Source organism: Vipera berus (genome assembly GCF_964194415.1).
Source record: "Vipera berus genome assembly, chromosome: 4".
Lineage (NCBI taxonomy): Eukaryota > Metazoa > Chordata > Lepidosauria > Squamata > Viperidae > Vipera > Vipera berus.
In genome coordinates this window covers 13,002,578-13,022,969 of record NC_138206.1, presented here as the reverse complement: position 1 = coordinate 13,022,969, position 20,392 = coordinate 13,002,578, and the positions used below count along the sequence as shown (strand labels likewise).

Genomic DNA, 20,392 nt, shown 5'->3' with positions numbered 1-20,392 from the left:
GAAGAACTCGCGAGATCCGAAGTCGCATATAAGCGGCCCGCCGGGGCTTTCGCGGCCTTGGCGACACGCGTGAGGGAGGTGAGTCGTGTGGGATCCGTTGCCATCCGTTGGGTTTCGGGTCTGGGTTCAGCGCTGCTTGTTTATGTCCTTATTCCTCAAACTTGTATGCCGCCATCTCGATAGAAAACCTGCGTGCGATTGACGGCTATTGCTCTAATTCGCCCGTCGTGTTAGACCGCAGTAGGGTTGGTTGGCTGGACGGTTTAGGCAGGGGGATCGATGAGCTGAGCAATGTTTGTCTTTCATCGAGCCGGTGGCTTATAGCGCCAGACACGTGAATCCCTAATTAGGATTTTTAAGATCCTGATTCGTTCTTCCCCCCCCCCCGCCCCTAGGTGAAAATGGGGCCGCCTTGCTTTCGCCCAGATCTGGGAATAGGCAACCTTGGCTCTTTTATGACTCGTGGACTTCAACTCCCAGAATTCCTGAGCCAGCCACGCTGAGGGGAAAGGGAGAGGTTTCCAAGCTGAGCCACGCTGGCTCAGGAATTCTGGGAGTTGAAGTCCACGAGTCATAAAAGAGCCAAGGTTGCCTACCCCTGGCCCAGACAGAAGAAAGAAACATCGGAATTGGACAAGTGATCTCCGCAGTTCTCGTCCGTCATTGCTAAAATTTACAGAAAGTGACATTTTTCAGATGGGAAAGTCCTATAAATAGGCCTATCCCAGTAAAAAAAAAATCTATCCTAAACTTGGACTCGCTCAACCACGTTGTGGCCTTCCACCTCCCTCCAAGATAATTATTTATCTTGACTAAGAGAAGGTATTCCAGTATAGCTGTATTCCAGTGATTAGCATAACATATTCCCTACGTTATGCTAAAACATAATGGAAGAACAGTTGCAGGAATTGTTTATGTCTAGTATAATGAAAAGGACTAAGGGTTGACATGATAAGACGTCTTCCAATATCTTGGGCTGCCACAAAGAAGAGGGGGGGGTCAACTTATTTTCACGCCTTGACGTGGTGCATAAACCTAGTCTTTTCTACACCAACAAGGAAACTATCACCTGTGAAACTCAGTTTGTTTTCCATTCTGCCACAAAATTTCTAAAATATTCTTTTAGAAGTAGACCACTATTTTACTACCTTGCAGCCTAGCCTACCTCATAGGATGTCCTGAAGGCAGGACAAAGAAGCAACCAAGGAGAGAAGCAACCTGGAACTAAGGAGAAATTTCCCCGGCAGTGAGACCAATTAATCAGTGGAAAGACTTGCTTTCAGAAGTTGTGGATGCTCCAACTCTGGAGGTTTTTAAGAAGAGATTGGACCACCATTTGTCCGGAATGATAAAAGAGTCTCCTGCTTGGGATTGGACAAGATAGAAGACCTCCAAGGTCCCTTCAAGCGCTCTGTTCTGATTAACTAAGGCTGCCTTTCTCTGTACAGTATCTGTACATTTCTAGAAAGCATAGATTAGGAGACCTTTGCTGCGTATTGTTTCATATTCATCCTAACATGAATCCTGTGAGGTAGGCTAGGCTACAAGGTAGTAAAAGAGTGGTCTACATCTAAAAGAATATTTTAGAAATTTTGTGGCAGAATGGAAGACAACCTGAGTCTCACAGGTGATAGAGCTGTTTCCCTGTTGGTGTAGAAAAGACTAGGTTTGTACACCATGTCAAGGCAGGACTTTGGGATGTAGCTATGTAAACTTGGGCAGCATGGCATAGGAGATTCATAGTCAACCAGGCAGAATTGACTAGTCCAGGGGTAGGCAACCTCGGCTCTTTTATGACTCATGGACTTCAACTCCCAGAATTCCTGAGCCAGCCATGCTGGCTCAGGAATTCTGGGAGTTGAAGTCCATGAGTCATAAAAGAGCCGAGGTTGCCTACCCCTGGACTAGACGTTGGCATGGCAAACTAGAGTTCTTCTCTTTCTTGGTTTGAAATGTTTCACTGCTTATCCAAGTAGCTTCTTCAGTCTGATGAAGTTGATAAGGGGGACCCCATCTCTGTCGTCCCGGGGTGGTTTCATTTCTTGACTAATAGGATGAAGAGAGTTGTTAAGGAGAGGGAGGGAAGGATAAGGGTTGATATTTCCAAGGTTTCAAACTAAAAAAAATGCAGTTGCCGTGACTCAACTTCCAAAAACTCTATTGTTAAATCTTGTTAAGTGAGTCAAGTCTTATAACTTATGGATTCATATATTCAATCTTTGAGATGTCTCTATAAATTCTCACAAATACTCCAGATCATAAGAGGGTAGAAGTTATTTTGGATTTTTTTTTTGTTGTTGCTGCATGTTGACAAGACTTGGGGTGGTCTTTTTAAATAAGCAAGGAACTGCTGGAATGCAAATACTGAATACTGCCTGTAAAGCTATATCTTTTAGCTCTTGTTTCCGATGGATGCTAATTGTTTCTATTAATTACAATAATTTTGCTGCTTGTTGATTTTAATTGAAGATTTTGTAGATTACTGAAAAAACAGCTTATTAAAAACTGCGGTAAATCAGATCTATAGATAAATCTTTTTTTTTTGCTATAAAATATTGAGCAAATCTTTACCTTGATTTATTTGTTTCTTGAATTAGTTTGCTTGGGATTTCATGACTTATAGACTGCCTTAGGTATTTCAGCCTTGATTCTGTGAAGCTAAATTTCTCTTATCTTTTCAAGGTCAAAAACAAATGTAGCTAATGAAAAAAGAACGCTAGCAGCTGAAGCTGTTCCTGATAACCAAGATACAGAAATGTGAGTGCTTTTTATTGAAGTCATGAAAGCTATATCTTCAGTAATAAACTAGTTCTGCATTTCATTGTATATATTCAGCATTCAGCAGACTTATGTTTTAATTAGTCATATTGGATAGCTGCCTTTAGTCTGTACATTAGATTGCCTCCTATTAATACCTTCCCAAATATTGTAGGGGGAAAATGGCTCCACTTGTAGCCTTATGTTGTACCTTTTCATTTGGAATTAATACTATTTCTAGCTGATAAGCCCAACTTTTATGTGGCCAAGTTAAGTGAGTTTGGCCCCATTTTATGACTTTCCTTGCCACCGTTGTTAAGGGAATCACTGCAGCTGTTATGTTAGTAACATGGCTGTTAAGTGAATCTAGTTTCCGCATTAACTTTGCTTATCAGAAGGTTGCAAAAGGGGATTGCTGTAACTGTCATAAATATGAGTCAGTTACCAAACATCCGAATTTTGATTATGTGACCATGGAGGTGCTACAATGGTCATAAGTGTGGGAAAAAATCATAAGTTGCTTTTCAGTGCCATTGAAACTATTAAATACAGTATATTGTGTTGTTTAAGTGTCCCCTTTATTTTTTTGAGCAGTGTATGTGTGTGTGTGTGTGTATTGCTCAAAAAAAATAAAGGGAACACTTAACACAATATACTATATTTAATAGTAGGATGTCTTATCTTGTGTTCCCTTTATTTTTTTGAGCAATACACACACACATACACACACACGGGTCTTTTTCTGTGTAAGATACGCCAAGACCTACATACCTGTACCCGTGAAAATCTATGAAAACATATATATACGTTGTACATGTATGTATGTATATACATACATATATACACACACAGTTTGTAGGGAAATTATCTCTTCCTATTCCTATGTTGTTATCCTTTGTGATTTCATGTGCTCTGTAAGAAAGTCACATTCCATTAAAGGCAGGTTTCCTCAATTGTATTAACCATGATAGCTGGCTTCCTATACCAAGCCATCATATGCCTTTGGCCTGTGTGTAATTCTAGCCACAGAGAGATGAGTTCTCTACCATGCTTGGTAGGTAGAACACCTCCAAGCAGCCATTTTGCATCCATCTCTATAGAAAAGTTATTGGCATGAATCAGAAATTAATCATCCATGCTCAGATGAGTTCTCTACCATGCTTGGTAGGTAGAACACCTCCAAGCAGCCATTTTGCATCCATCTCTATAGAAAAGTTATTGGCATGAATCAGAAATTAATCATCCATGCTCAACATTGGTTTGGACTTGCTGGGAGTGGGGGAGAGATGGACAAATCTGTAGTGCTACTAAGGAGTAGTTCTTAACCTTTCATTACCTCAGATCCGGCCCACATTCATCAAAGCACTTGAGGAGAAAAGCTTTGAATTCAGCAAGAGTTGCCGGGCGGGCATCTTCTGCGGCCATGCCGAGCAGTCCTTCCCCGGCTCGTACGAAGGGTGAGAGTCAGACAAAGTTTCCCAAACCTAAAATTGATCTTCGAGCCCTCTTTGATTACCACTTCACAAGAAAGCAGCACCGCTTCCGCAAACGATGGACCCCTACGGAGAAGAAAGTGAGGAGACCTTACAAGTATGCCAGGAAATGGCCGGAAGGACACAGAATTTCAGAAGAGGAGCGGAGGAGGAGAATGAAAGACAGAGGAATTGTATTCCCTTTTGTGGAGAAATACTACGGCCGGAAGCACCTTCCTTTAAAAATGGTGCGAGAATATGAGGTAAATTATACTTCCACATTACTTTTTTTTGTGGGGGGGGGAATGTTCAGTATGGATAGTCCCCAACCTACGACCACAATTAAGTCCAGACTTTTATGTTGCTGAGACATTTGTTAAGTCAGCTTTGCCCCCATTTTACGACTTGTCTTGCTCCATTTGTTAAGTCAATCCCCACAGTTTTTAAATTTGCAGCAGGGTGGTTGAGTGAATCTGGCTTCCCCGTAGACTTTGCAAGACGATCACATAACCCCCGGGATGTTGCAACCGTCATAAATCTGCCGAGCATCTGAATGTAAACCACACGACCATGGAGATGCCACTACAGTCATAAAGGGGTGTAAAAAGTGTTAACTCGTTGGGCCATTGTGACTTTGAATAGTCACTAAACAAGCTTGTAAGTCGAATACCTGTAACGTTTTTGTGGCTGTCATCCACGCACTTGCTGACCTCCAGATGTTTAACGGTGGTTAGCATGAGTTGGGAAGGCTGATCTAGGCTCCAAACGGTTTCGTTGAGAATGCTTGGCTGCTTCTTGATTGTGTTGATGGAAGGAAAACTTTGCAGTTGACAACAGTTTTGTTCCATGTTAATTTTGGGATGGTTTTTAGACATGCACTTGTTTGTTTTGTGGCTGAAAAAAAATAGTTTCCTTCTCTCCCAGCATGCAGCTTTGAAGGGGTTTTTCAAATACATTGAAATGTTGAAATACGAACATCATTTGAAGAAGTCTTTGACGCAGTTGAATGCTGAGGGCGACCTTGAAAATGAATGTTTGGAATCACGGAGGCACAAATACCTGGATGACGATGGACCCATTTCTCCCATTGCAGAGTCCAAGTAGGTACAATTAGACCTCCTCTAAGGTTGGGTTTTTGCAATCCAAAGCCCAGCCACAATGGTGTGATTATTGGAAGTTTTAATTGAACTTTGCCCTTTGATACCAACAGTCTGATCTTTAATAGACTGTGTGATTTTATCTGATGCCTTTTTGTGTAAAGCTTCTGGTGAAATTTTACTCAAGGGTCACTTTTCAATTGATAAAAGAATTGAAATATTTTCAGGGTTTAAGAATTTAGCTGTCCAAAATAAAAATATGATCAGCTTTGTACTAAATGCCCCCAGTTCTCTTCACTGAATATAATACAAGCATAAGTAGTCCTTGACTTACAACCATTTGTTTGGTGACCGTTCAGAGTTACAGTGACACTGAAAAAAAGTGGCTTGACTGTTTTCACATGGTCACACAATCAAAACTTGGGACACTTGGCAACGGTGGGAGTGTCCCAAGGTCATGTGATCCCCTTTTGTGACCTTCTGACGAGTAAAGTCAATGGGGAAGCCAGATCCACTTAACAACCATGTTACTCATTTAACAGCTGTAGTGATTCACTGAACTGGCAAGAAAGGGGCATAAAACTCAACTGTCTCACTTAACAACAGAAATGTTGGGCTCATTTGTGGCTGTAAGTCGAGGACTACCTGTGGCCCTTGATTTGCTGTGATAATTGGGAGCTGGAATTTCCATCGCTAAGTAATGGAGTCATGAAGTGCAACTTGCATTGCTTAGTGAAAGCTGTCCTAGTCGTTCCTGGTGTTAACTGAATCCCATGGAGGAGTGATTGGTTGTAAGTCAAGTGCTATGCGTAATTTTTTTTAAAAAGCTTTTTTTTAAAAAAATTTTTTTTAAAAAAGCCACACATTTCCGACTGAACTGAAGTTGTAGCTTTATGATACAGGTTCTTGCAGCTAAGGCTAGAGGTAAAAAGAAAAAAATGTGAATGGTAAGGCTAAATGAAAGCTGGATATTGAGGCTTAGAGCATAAATTCAGCTGAAAGTGTAATCCTCATATTCTGGAGCCATCATGCCGGAGAAGATGGATGTAAGTCTAATATGATAATTATTCTATTTCAGCAACGATGAGGTTTCTGGGAATGAAAACATCGGTGCCAAAGTAGTGGTAAGTTTCTGATAACTGAAGTTTGCCGCATCAATTCTTCTGTCACTCTGTCTTGGGAAAATGCATTAGAAATCAGGCCAATGCAAAATTAATTGTGTATGATATTGTAACAATTAGCATTCCTGCTTTCCATATTTCTACAGGTAGTCCTTGACTTACAACCACAATTGGAACCAAAATTTCTGTCTTAGTCATTGCCATCATAACTTGAAACAGACCCAATTTTTACAGCAGTCATTAAGCAAATCCAGCTTTCCTAGTGGCCGTATTTTTCCCCCCCCTGGCAGTTGGCAAAAAAAAGTTAGAAATTATGATCAAGCGACCACAGGATGTTGCAACTGGTTGCAAGTGTGAGCTGGTTGCCAAGCACACAAATTGCAATTATGACTGGGGCTTATACAACGCTTGTAAGCACAAGTTCACTTGTAAGTTAACTTTCTGTAAGGTGTAAACAGTGTTAAATTTTATTTTTATTTATTACATTTATATACCGCCCTTTCCCGGAGGACTCAAGGACTGTCCCTAAATCAAGGCTTATCTGAGCCATCCTATTGCTCATAATTTTGGATCTTGCAGAATAAGGCTGCATAGCTTTTTGCAGAAAGTGTTAGATCCACAGTTTTCTGTGTTCAGGGCCCTGCAAAAATAAGACTTAAAAAGGAGATGGAAAAGAAGGAAAGAAAATGGAAATGGAGTAAGTTAGAAGAAGATAAATTAAAAGAATTGGTGGCAAGTCTTGCTAACGATATCCCCCCTTCTAAATTAATGGAGAAGGGACCCCACCACTAACCCAGGACATTCCAGGTATTTACCGGTTTCCAGAATGCCAGCAGGTTTGCCTGCCTGCTTGTTTGCAAAATACATTTTTGAAATGAGTTGAGATTCTGCTTAATTGCTCTGATACTGGCATTTTTTTAGTGCCCTGCTGGTTTCTCTTTTCCAGGACAACAGCTGTTTCATATTAAGCAGCAAAATTCCCAAGAAAAAGAAGAAATCGAATGCAAGGCGAAAGTGAGCGGCAACTTTGTTAGAAATAAGGACTTTTTTAAAAAAATAAAAATAAAAATGGAATACCTAGGAGGCATGCAAATAAAACGTACCATTCTGAAGATCCAAGCTACCTTAATAAAGTCTCTTAGAAGCAAGCAAAATACAAGCCAGGTTTTTAGGTATATTTTTTTCTTTCTTTCCTCTCTCAGCGCTTAGCTGTATAATTCTTTCTGATCAGACAATGGCTTTTACACCGGGATATAACTGCTTTTCAGAACACGTGCACAGATTTTGGCATGACAATGAGGCAATCGCAGTTTTGTCACAATGAGGGCACATACGTTTCATTCCCCCTCTTATCCTAATATCTTAAAGGTATTTTCTTAACACTTAAAATTTGCATTTATGAGGTATGGTGGTGAGTTCTAAATTCTTAGTAGCCCTCACTAAATCCAGTAATCCAGACAACTAGAGGATATATGTTACAGTGCCGAATATCTGTTGCTCAGATGTAGAATGAGGAGGAAGGTTTGTTCTCCAGGCTTGTGGGTTGGTTTCCAAACATTTCGTTACCAGGCTAGTGGCTTTTAAGGGGATGTCAGTGTTCTGTTCTATAGGATATATAATTGGATCTACAAGGGCAATTTGTAAATGAGCCTTTGTTTGGTTATCAGTGACAAGACACTCGCAGACACAGAACTTTTAGTGTACACATTAGAAAACTACAGCATTACATTACTTTTCGACATAATCACCATTCCAATGGAGGCACTTGTCACAACGTCTTACAAGGTTTGAAATACCTCAGTAGTTGTTGCTGGGCACCAAATCTGGGCTATGGGGAGAGGGTGATCAAAAACATCCCAAGGGAACTGCTTCAAAATTCCTTGGGTGCGTCTAGCGGTGTGCAGGCGAGCATTATCGTGAACCAACGCCACGCTGCATGTCAGCGTGCCCTGGCGCCTGTTATGGATGGCTCGTCTTGAGTTTTCATAATGTTTCACAGTAGACGTCTGAATTGATAGTCGAACCACGCTGCGTGAACTTCACTAGCAGTTACTCCTTGGGCATTTCACATTTGGTGGGATTTTCTAGGTCACAGGTCTGCAACCCGCGGCTCCGGAGCTGCATGCGGCTCTTTCAGCCGTCTCCTGCGGCTCCCAGTCCTCTGCTATGTGCAGTCCCCCCCCCAAAAAGTGGGACTAAAAAAGTTCACCCAATCAATTCAACTATGCAGGGTAGGTGCATATCTCGCCTTGGCTCCACTCTTCAGTCAAACCCTGTTCTGCGCATGTACGCGCATGTGCATACATTTTTTGCGGCTCCCAGTTTTTCCTTTTGTGAGGGAACCGGTTCCGAGTGGCTCTTTCACTGTTTCAGGTTGCTGTGTGGTGGTTCATGATAATGCTCGCCCGCACACCGTTAGACGCACCCAAGGACTTTTGAAGCAGTTCCGTTGGGATTTTTTTGACACCCCCCCCCCAATAGCCCAGATTTGGCGCCCAGCGACGACTACTGAGGAATTTCACACCTTGTAAGACATTGTGACAAGTGCCTCCATTGGAATGGCGATTATGTCAAAAAGTAATGTAGCTTTCTAAGGTGTACAATAAAAAGTTCTGTGTCTGCAAGTGTTTGTCATTGATAACCAAATGGGAGGTTTATTTCCAAACTGCCCTCGTAAAATCTGCACTATAGTTCCTGTGATGACTGTTTTTAGTTCAACTGCTAAATGATTCACAAATGAACTAAACCTAATACTCTGATCAGAACTGAGTGCAGAGGAAATTGTTAGCTTGAGGCAACTTGAACAAATTGGCTACCTGAACAAATGTTGAAAAACCCACAGTAAATGACGTGTATCTTTAATAGAAGTTGAGTTAATGCTGCAAATTGATACATACCTGATCGTTTTCTTTCTTGTTTTTTGAACTAGCCAAAACCACTGACTGTCCTCCACGATGTGCAGTATTTCAAATGAAAGTTTGAGGACGACTGGATGAGGCAAAAAAAATGATCTGGCCTGATTGTTCTTTGCAGAAGCTTTTGTGATTTCACTGTTCCTGAAATGCCTCAGCTTGGAAAATGGATGCATTCGACCTCTCATAGTCTACTGTGATGCCTTGCAAGTTCATTGTGTTTTTTCTTGTCCTCCTGAAAGTTGACAAAGAATCGGCTGGCACAATGGCCCCCTTGATGGATTACATTTGCAAATCTCTAATCTGGGAGCAGAATAAGAAAGATGATGGGTAAAACTGCTGTCACAGGGCTAAAAAGCCTACCAACCTTGCTCTCTGCAGCCATTGAAGCTAAATGAAGCCATCGTGACTCGGCTGATTTTTTTTTAATTGGAGCCCCTCTCTGTATCTTGATGGGTGTATGGGATGCGCTGGAGACAAATTCCTTGTGTGTCCAGTCGCACTTGGCCGATAAAGAATTCTATTCTGTTTGCTCAGAGCTCCCCCTAGTTTAAACATGGTGTCCGTTTCTGCAAATAGTTGTTACTGCATCACGTAGCGACTGAGGTAAATTGCTTGCTTAATATTTTTCGATTGGCTGATTGGCGTCTGAGCTTTGGCTTTAGTAGAACATAAAACTGGACAGAAATTCAGAAGGTGGCATGGACTGATGTCGACTAACACCGGGTGCAGTTCGATCCAGCTTCAGCTATGCTAAAAAAAACCAAACCACCCTGGTTTTTGCGCTCTGCTTTGTAAATGGCCGTCAATACCATCTGGAAAAGAAAAGGTCTGCAATTCAGCTTATGTGGGAAGGAAGTTTGCATCATTCCCTTCTCCCCCACAAAAAAATCTTTCTGATTCAAAATGGAGGCTAATGGGTTTCTTTAAAACATCCATGGGGGGGGGGAAGCTTTGATTTTCTGCCACTGATTGGCTAAGATAAAGACAGGTGCAGGGGTAGGCAACTCTGGCCCCTTTATGACCTGTGGACTTCAACTCCCAGAAGTCCCAAGGTTGAAGTCCACAGGTTGTTAAGGGGGCCAGAGTTGCCCACCCCTGGTATAAATTGTGTTTTGTAGTTTTGTAAAGTATTCAGACATTTAGAATTTTTTCTGTTGTTGTTTGGCAGCACAACTCCAGGTTTTGACTGGTCTCTCAGATGAAAGCCGTTGGAGTCAGTGCTAAGACTACAACCTTCTTCGCAACCCACAGCTAATTTGTATTTGCTGTGTTACTTAAAGGAAGGGACATCATCATATCTGGGCCTGGATTTAACATTAGAATATATCTGAAAGCATGAAGTTTCTTTGACTGGTACAAGAAACTTTAAGGTAGTCCTTGACTTATGATGATCAATGATACGTCGGACCTCTTTGGGGTTACTTGCAGCCCAAATTCAGAAGTTCCAATTGCTGCTGCGGTTCTCTTCCTCCCCGCCGCCACACACAGACGCATTCACATGATTGCACTTCAGGCACTTTGCAACTATACCATATTTTCAGATTTTTGCAGCATCTCACCATCACATGACTTGTGTTTTACAATGGTTTTGCTAAATATAGCATTTTCTTGCATATGGCGAAACTGGCCCAAAGTGAGCTATTAGTTTGTTTAATGAACCTGGTGTGTGCTTAACGACTGCCATGAAACAAACTTGTAAAATTGGGTTGGTCAGGTGAGTGCCCTTGCTTTATGACCAGTACAACTTATGATCGTGACAGGCAGGCTCCATTACAGTCATAAGTCAAGGACTGCCCATACAGCACAGAAACTACAGGCATTTAAAATGATTCTCAAGCTTATTTATCTTTTGTAAGTTAACACATTTTTCACAATTAGCCTTTGTGCTAGAAAAATTAAACCCCTGATTGCTTAGCACAATACGTGGTATTTTGAGATATAAGAATGTTTCCTGATACGTGGACAATTCTTGATTTCAGGCTCCTGGAAAATAAAGATTGGAAAACCAATTTTGGTGGAAGATAAAGGTACGTTGGCAACAATTAGTACTTGAAATACATGAAAGGATCAGTTTCAGAGACGAATGTTCCTGAAAGTTTCACATCCCTTATTAAAGTGTGGTTGGGGGCTGTGCAGTACACAGGTGTCTTTGCAGTTCTGAAAAAAAGAAATGATAACCGCACTGTATGGTATCTGCATCCAGCAGTTGTTCCTGATGGCTTGTTCAAAAAACAGTGCAAGATTAATTCAGCATGTGGCATCGTTGGTTCTCAAGCTGCTGTGCTTGTGCAACCTGGTATTTTTGTTGAGACAGGGAGGAAGAGTTAAAAGTGTTGGCTCGGGCCAAAAAGCTCACCAGTGTGCACCGAAGGAAATTCAGAGTTTTAAGAACTACCCCTGTTAACGCTGCCATGCTGCGGCTGGTATAACAAGTAGTCCATCTGTTGCTGGGTTTTCACTGCCAGCAGGAAGACAATTCCTGGGATGAAGCAATTGTGTTTATTATAGAAGCTTGTTGAATGGTTCGAGATTGCCAAAACCAGTCATATTGTTATATCTTCTATTTCATTGTACTATGAATGTTACTATGATTACAGTAGCCGCCAGCTTAAGAACTGTACATTTGGCAATCATTTGAAGTTACAGCAGCACTGAAAACAATGACTTACGAATGGTCCTTGCAGTTAAAGACCGTTGCAGCATCCCCGTGGTCATGTGATCAAAATTTGGATACTTGGCAACCACATGCACTTTACAACAGTTGTTTCTCTGGAAGGGTCGGGCAAAAATCCCCTTCTTGCATTTGGGGACTTTCCTGCTTTTTGGGAATTTGTCTTTTCCAGGGAATCAAGTATAGAGAGAAAAAATCAAGTTTTCTCACCCAGTTCCAAGCATGCTGTTCACAATCTGCTATTTAGTGCTTGCTTGCTTCGGTTGTCAGTAGCTTTGGGCTAGCCTGCTTTTTGGGAATTTGTCTTTTCCAGGGAATCAAGCAGTAGAGAAAAAAAAATCAGTTTTCTCACCCAGTTCCAAGCATGCTGTTCGCAATCTGCTATTTAGTGCTTGCTTGCTTCGGTTGTCAGTAGCTTTGGGCTAGCCACAGAAAAGCAGCTAGTCTTTCCTCTGCCAGTTTGGAGGGCTTTCCTCGGATCAAATGGATGGACCGCCATCTTTCTGTGATCAACGAGGGTCCTCTCCTGCTTCATCACCTCTCCGGCGGCGACTTTAGAACTTTTTAGGGCCCCCGGCAGGGAGAAATCAGCCCGTGAGGAGCGGAGCCCTGCTGTCCCTCAGCTGCATTGCTACAGCGCAAACTGGAAGTCTTACAACAGTTGTGATCTGCATTTGCGGCCCTCTAGGTGGCTTCCTACAAGCAAAATTTTATTTATTTTAATCCCATTTATATCCCGTCCTTCTCCGAAGACTCAGGGCGGCTTACAATTTAAGCACAAACCAATGTGCTTAGCAATAAAAATTGAGGGGAAAGCTGGATTTGTTGAACAACTGCATGATTCACTTAGCAACTGCAATGATTTGTGTAACAACCGTGCCCAAAAGGCCATGAAATTGGGTGCTAGTCATTTAACTTGCCTTGCTTATTAGCAATGGTAATTTTGGACCCAATAGTGGTCGTATGTCGAGGACTACCTGTATTATACAGCCTCTGTTCTTGAAAAATGTCATAATAAAATATTTTCTATTCTAGAAAAATCCTGACAAAAAGTAAAATCAAGCTCCAATCATTTGAGCAAATCTTTGAAGGTAATAGTTTTTTTTTATTTGAAGGGAATAATAGTTTTTTTCTTTTCCCTGAAGGGAATACAGGGGTTTGTAACGTGGACTCAAGTCAAAATTCATGCCTCATTTGAAGTACTCAGTGCGGGCACATCTCATTTTGTGTTTGCCAAACAATGCAGTGAGGCTACAGAAAATACAGGTTATGCTTCCATCATTGTAAAATAAGTTATATTGATGACAATGAGACCTGGGATAAATTTATCCTGCAGTTTTATTAGCAAAAATAAAGATACTGGAAGGTGTATAGAATCTGTTGCATCACAAACAGGAAGCTTGGTAAAAAAAATCAGTCTCCGTGTCTGATTTTTTGCTACTGGCTGGTGATGATATGTATATATATATATATATGATAGCTCATAAGATAAAAAGTTTGTCTGTTTGTGTAGCCTTACCCATAAGTAACGGGGTAAATCAGTTCGATAAAATACATTGTTCATTGAAGTGGAAAAAAGAAACTTTAGACTCAGCGACCAGATTTAGTCAAAGCAAACATTTTCTCTCTTTTTTTTTTAAAGGAACCCAAAGTATTTGTCTATGGCTGATGATGGTTTTCAAGCTGCTGTGCTGATGATGGCGGAAAATACGACTCATGATCCCAGGTGCGCATTTCAGACTACACAAATAACATGCCATGGATAATCTGAAGGAACAGGACCAGACCATATAGAAAGTCTGACAACCACATCAAGACTACTTCCCCAAGGCAGGCTGGAAAAAGGAAAGCCAAACTAAACCCCAGTATCCAAGGCTGGAGCCCAAAAGGCTGGTCATAATGTCCAGCTGCCCACTATCTACTGTAGAACACAATGTTCTACAGAAAAGGCCAAAACTATAGCTCAGGCAATGCCAACCAACAAGAAACCTTTGCCTTAGAGGGAGCATTTAAAACCAGAGGATTCCTTCCCCCACAGAGACCCAAGAAAGCACCAAACAAGAAGGCAAGAACAAAACCAACTCAAGGCAGAAGACACAGCAGCCCTCAAAAATGAAGTGCCAAATTATCGTCTTTCCAGCAGACAAAGGTTGAACCAGGGTTATCATGAATGCATCAGAACGTACACAAAAAGCAAAAGAATGAATGAATGAACCTTTATTATTAAAGTATAACTTAACATCTCAGTGAACACCAGTCCGATACAAAAAAACAGTCACCTGGATAGGAAGAACGCTCAGCAATCTCGCCAAGAAAGGGCAGATCTACCAAAAAAGACCTATGGCGGATGAAAAGTAGCGGACCTGTGCTCCCCCACTTCTATAGATGCCCCAAAGTATGCAAGCCAGGAATACCTCTCCGTTCAGTTGTATCATTATCAGGAACCACAACCTACAATATTGCTAAAAGATTGACTTATAAGCTCAGATACCAAACAGAGGGAAGCAAATACTCCAATAACTCCTCACTAACTCCAGTGCCTCCAAATAATCCAACACATGGACTGTAGGTGAAGACAAAATCATATTCATCGTTTGATGTCACAGCACTGACCTAAGCAAATACACCAGAATTGAAGTAACCAGAATCATGGACCTTATCAACCTTTGCGTAACCACATGCCTTTAGTTCGACTAACAAATCTGTCTACTGATCATAGGAACACCTGCAGGACCAACGCTTTCAGGACTAATAGCAGAGACCATACTACAACTCCTCCTGGTGTCCATAGCATTCTCGTATATACAACCCAAAATATAGATTGGGCACGTAGATGACGCCTGTGTCACAATTTAAAAGAACCAGCTAGAGACCACGCAAGGAAACCTTCCAACGACATCTTCAAAGAAGTGGGGAAGAAGAAAACGACCAACCTTTCATGGATATTCTCAGCAGAGGCAATGAGGGCAAATTAGAAACAAATCTGTTGTAAAGCCACCCACACCAGCCTTCAACAGACCACTCCAACCACGTGGCATCACTGCAGCGCCCAAATCAACTAAAGCCCTCCAAAATAGAAGTAAACCGGAAGCCCCAGAAGAAATGATGGGAGTCATCTACAACGTAAATTGCAAGGCCTACAACAGCCACTCTGGATAAACAGGCAAAAGACTAGCAGATCCTGTCTGGGAACGCCATTTAGCAGTCAGAAGGCATTAAAACTACTACTCACCATCAGTAAACACCCAGATAAGCAGATTAATGCCAAGATTAATATTAGACCAACCATCGAGAAGCAAACAATAACTCAGTCAAGGACCTGTCAAACGTAACAGCAAACCCCCACCAAGGCCACTTCTACCAGCAAGGCGAGCTACTAGATCAGGCATGTCAAACTCGTGATGTCATGCGACGTATCGGAACTTTTTCCCATTGCCGAAAATGGGATGGGCGTTGTTTCTCCGTGACGCTCCAGTCCACGGGCCGGCAGTTTGACGAAAAAAACCCTACTCCCTTGCTAGCACTGATGACGTTACCTAGCTTGATAATGAGATATCTGCAAGAAAATGGCCGAGCTCAGAAAGCACCAAGGACTCCACTGTTCAATCCTGAGCTACAAATAATTCTCTTCCCATCGCTGCCTGTGGCTGAAATGGTAAGATATTGAAGGAATTCTGAAATTGATACCGTTACTAATAGAAAAGTAGATGTGTGTTTGGAATCTAGTGGGTTATGGTAGGAGGGATTTTAAAACGGCAAAGAAGTTCGCGCCAAAGCGTGGGGTGAAAATTGTGGTTGCTTTCTTAAAAGACTGGTGAGGAGATTGTCGTGATGATTGGCCTGATGTTCAACTGCTCTGATTCAGAGAGAGTGATGTAACAGCCATTCTGAACAAAGCGATTGAAGTAGCCTTTCTACAATAGCTTGTTGACTTTCTGGGCCTTTGCTGTAGACAATGACATTCCTTGGATTTTTATATTGCCGAGCAGGTGATGAGATTACAAATTGTGCATAACCTGGTTCTCAATATAATGGGAAGTAACTGATGGAAGAGAACGCCCTGGAGACAAGAGTGGGTGAACAGTGGGGCTTCCTTGTTGGCGATGACAGAAATGAATAGAGTGCAAACTCTCGGCTCTTTTCAAGAGAGATTTCCCCCCCCTCGCCCAGAAATCAATCTTTTTTTTTTGTCGTTGCCATTTTAGATGAAATAACTGAAACTGTCATACAGCTTTGAATATAAGCTTAAAAGGCTTTTCTGTCGTTTAAAAAGATCCTGTGGGTAAGAGGGAGATCAGGAGAAAAGCAAAAATCCTGAATGTTTGTGTGTCATAGCCTAGTCCCCTGGTGGCAAACCTGTGGCACGCGTGCCACAGGTGGCACGCAGAGCCCTCTCTGTGGGCACACGTGCTGTCCTAGGCCTTCAGCTGGGTTTTATAAAACCTTTTGGCTTTAGGCCTCCGCTGCTTGTGTGCAAAAAAATAATAATTTCAATCAATCAGCCTTCCATCCTTCCAAGGTAGGTAAAATGAGGACCCAGATTGTTGGGGGCAATTAAGCTGACTTTGTAATAATGCCGCTTGGGGGGTGTATGAAAGCCCTAATAAGCAGGCATATACATAGAATGAAGGCTACTGCTAAGCTTGTAAGTCGCCCTGAGTCTTCGGAGAAGGGCGGGATATAAATGGAATTAAAATTAAAAATTAAAAATCAATTTCAACTTCTTGCATGAAAAAAAAGATCTTGCAAAATTGGAATTGATTGATTGAACTTTTTAGTTCTATCCAGTCTGCCCTTACCACCGCAGCCACGCCCACCCAATTTATTTATTTATTTGATTTGTATACCGCCCTTCTCCCTAAGGACTCAGGGCGGTGAACAGTGACATAAATATCAAATGCACAAATACAGATATTGAAAACATTAATGTAGAAGATAAGTTACCTTAAAACAATAATTACAACAGAACCCGCCAGACCAGACCGGATTGCTCAAACAGATAGGTTTTTAGGTCGCGTCGGAAGGAGCAAAGGTTGGGAGCCATCCGGAGCTCAACCGGTAAACGGTTCCATAGGTCAGGCGCGCCCACAGAGAACGCCCTCCCCCTGGGAGCCACCAGATGGCATTCTCCGAACGGCGGAACCCTTAGGAGGCCCTCTCTGTGGGAGCGCACTGGACGGAGGGAAGTTGACGCTGGCAGCAGGTGATTCCTAAGGTACTCCGGACCCATGCCATGTAGGGCTTTGAAAACCATTACCAGCACCTTGAATCTTACCCGGAGGACAACTGGGAGCCAATGCAGCTCACGGAGTAGAGGTGTAACATGGGAGTATCGGGAGACTCCCAACACAACTCTCGCGGCTGCATTCTGTACCAGTTGGAGCCTCCGAGTGGTTCTCAAGGGCAGCCCCATGTAGAGATCATTGCAGTAGTCTAAACGAGAGGTCACGAGTGCATGAGTGACCGTACGCAGGGCATCCCGGTCTAGATAGGGCCGTAATTGGCGCACCAGGCGAACCTGGGCAAAAGCTCCCCTAGTCACAGCTATTATGTGGTCTTCCAAGGAAAGCTGTGAATCTAGGAGGACTCCCAAGTTGCGAGCCCTATCTACGGGGGGATTGGCCACACCCATCCGGCACCTGACGATACATAAGTGGGTTTTGGGTTGCAGTTTGGGCACTCAGTCTCTAAAAGGTTTGCCATCGCTGGCCTAGTCTTTTCTCCCTGGTTTAAGAACAGGAGAAATCCTTATTGAGCTGCTTGTTTCAGTGGAATATATTTTCCTTGGAGATTGGTCCCTTAAAACCAGAGCTAAAGCACAGCAGTTCTTTCAAATAAGGAGTCTGCAAGTAAAATTTTGCAGAAAGTCCATCAAGCTCGCTGGTGTATCTCAGCCCAACTTAACTTGCAAGGTAGGAAATTGATAGCCGAAGTTTCCCATGGCTATAGGAAAAGAAGAATGCTAACTAACTTGTTTGTGATAGCCTTGCACTCCAATGTATGTTTTTCTGCAGCTGCAAGTTGTGAGCCCATAGCACAAGTGAATTGCAGCTGCTTCAGATGAAGAAAAAGGCACGGCTTGGTATGGAATCTCATTTCCTTTTTTTATTTTTCAAATTGTGAGCAGTAATTTGAATGTTGTCTGGGGTTTTTGCACACCTACATTAGCTGATGTAATACTTGGAGGTGGTAAAATGTAATAGATATTCCGATTCTGATAAAACTTGACTCCCAAAATAGTAGATAGAACCTGTATACATGTAACAATATTGAAAAGCCAATGTTGAGGTCTATCCCGATGGAGCCTAACTGTTGGTTCTTTATCGTTGGAAACGCCTCATAAAGCGACAGACTTGTGATTTCGTTTTACCCATTAATCTCTGTGCTTGATGGGTGCGGTAAAATTACAAGACAATAAAGATCTTAGGGTAGCCCCAAGCGTTCCTCCTAAAGGACAGCCATGAAGAAATGCTTTCTCACTCTGCAGGTGTGGGGGAACGTGACATCAGTTGTGCAGACCCTTCTGAAATTGTGTTCGTGAAAAGGTAATGTGCCCAGTTTTGCCTCGTTTATTTTGATTGTAGCCTTTTAGAGCCTTGATGGCACATAATCCCACGCTCAGCTTGAAATTTGGATTTCTTAAAACACTTCAAGATTCTGAAGTGTTTCTGAACATGAAACAAGACACCTTGTATTTCCTTGAAGAAAATATGATTGCAGCGTCCTAAATTCTGGGAAGATACTGCAAGGATGGAGAATATGAAAACATATTCTGGTATATTTCAAATGCCTTAAAATGATAATTAGCTGTGGAACCTTGCTTTCAGTTTTCACATTGAAGCTGGCAAGTGAAAACCCACAGCTAATTGCTGAAATAAATAGACCCTTTATTTTAGATCTTAATATCTTAGAGGTAGTCCTTGATGGATAATTGTATTGGAGCTTGCCCATCATGGTTGTAAGTCATGACAGTCATAAGTATGCATCTGACCCAATTTTATAACTTTTTTTGTGGTGTAGGCTAGGCAAAACACAGCAGGCCATCCATTATAATAATTAAGCAAAGCAATGGTTCACTAGGAGCTGGTTTTGCCAAAACCAGCATAAAATGATCACATAACTGCAGACGGCCATAAAAGTGGACAGCCCATTGTCAAGTGCCCAACAAGTGTCATAAAAGGACTACCTGTATTTGGTCTCTACCAAGGCTGCTAGAAAATCTTATTTCTGGTATGCTGTGGACGTGACCGCAAAGTAACCCCTCTAGATTTTTTACACTGCTGCCATGGTAGCAACAAATCTGGTGGGAACATTAGGGGGGAAAAAATTAAGAATTGAGGGCCAGAATCTGAAAGCTTTCTCTAGCTTTCTGTGTCTTCCCTTGCACCTTGGCTCTAGCGTTCTCATCTAAAACAGATTAATAAATCTGAACAAGATTCACTTGATGCTTACCATGTTTTCCCGTTTTCAGTCGTGAGCCTTTATCGAAATACCCCTGAGGAAATCTCAGTGGGGATCTGCAAAGCTGGCTGAAAGTTGGACTCGAGCTAAAGGTAAAAATGAAGGCTGTGGAAGTTGCTGTGCAAAAGGTCACTTCAAAGAGGGTTGTGTGCTGATCAACAAGCAGCTCTTAACGCGGTGACCTTACATGGAAATCCTCTGTTAGGATATCAAGGCGATTTGGAGTGCTCTGTGATCTATACGAGAGGAGACACATTTGGGAGCCAAAATTATCTGGATGGCTCCCTTTGTAAGCTCATTTAGGATGAATAGCTAAATGAAAGCTGAGGAAAGTCCGTTATAAATTTGATTCACTCTTGAGAAGAAGTATCTTCCTTGAGCTACAAGGAACCAAAATAAGCAGCTAAACTAGCTCTATAAATTTCCCTTGAGGGTTGGTGAATAGAAAAGGCCAAGCCAAAAATACATTGATTTACCTCATAAAAGTACTCTTCTTCTATTTTAGGTAGCTGGCACTTAAAGAATGCTGAGGGGATGACCTGGAACAGAATGGTCTCGGCCAAATATTTGGGCATTAATGCTTGAAAAATTGTGGAATTCACTGAGCAACTATTTTCTTAACGAAAGCTTGCGATATGTGTCTTTTAAGCAGCCATACTCTTGGATACTTCTAATTGTTAAAACAGATATTTATTTGAATAACCTAGCTTTTTCCAACTGTATTTGCAGTTTTGCTGTACTGTGGTTTAATTATAGCTTGATTAATAAATGATATTAAGCATTAATCATACAACTGTGAATTCTTTTTCCTGATCTTGTGTACATTATATCTTTTTTAATATCTCATGCTTCTAGAAAGCAACATAGTAGACTCAGAGATAATACTGCTCATGAATGC

At 41.9% G+C, this 20,392-nt stretch overlaps 1 protein-coding gene and 1 long non-coding RNA gene across 3 annotated transcripts; both read left to right on the top strand.

Moving 5' to 3' along the window:
- The first annotated feature begins 1 nt into the window (after nt 1).
- TAF1D (TATA-box binding protein associated factor, RNA polymerase I subunit D) lies at nt 2–7,606 on the top strand. The gene is made up of 6 exons (XM_081326274.1): nt 2–78; nt 2,683–2,757; nt 4,099–4,492; nt 5,154–5,329; nt 6,405–6,450; nt 7,394–7,606. Exons 3-6 carry the CDS (start codon nt 4,181–4,183, stop codon nt 7,463–7,465), a joined length of 606 nt encoding a protein of 201 aa, XP_081182400.1. The 5' UTR covers nt 2–78; nt 2,683–2,757; nt 4,099–4,180; the 3' UTR covers nt 7,466–7,606.
- Nucleotides 7,607–10,451: 2,845 nt separating this feature from the next.
- Nucleotides 10,452–20,279, top strand: LOC308667149. Of its 2 annotated transcripts, XR_014026240.1 has the most exons (8): nt 10,452–10,732; nt 11,342–11,389; nt 13,069–13,124; nt 13,676–15,688; nt 18,048–18,115; nt 18,521–18,578; nt 19,505–19,586; nt 20,000–20,279. It is a non-coding gene; the product is annotated as an uncharacterized lncRNA (long non-coding RNA). The 2 variants fall into 2 exon arrangements; XR_014026241.1 differs by having other exon boundaries at nt 10,452–11,389.
- Nucleotides 20,280–20,392: the final 113 nt, after the last annotated feature.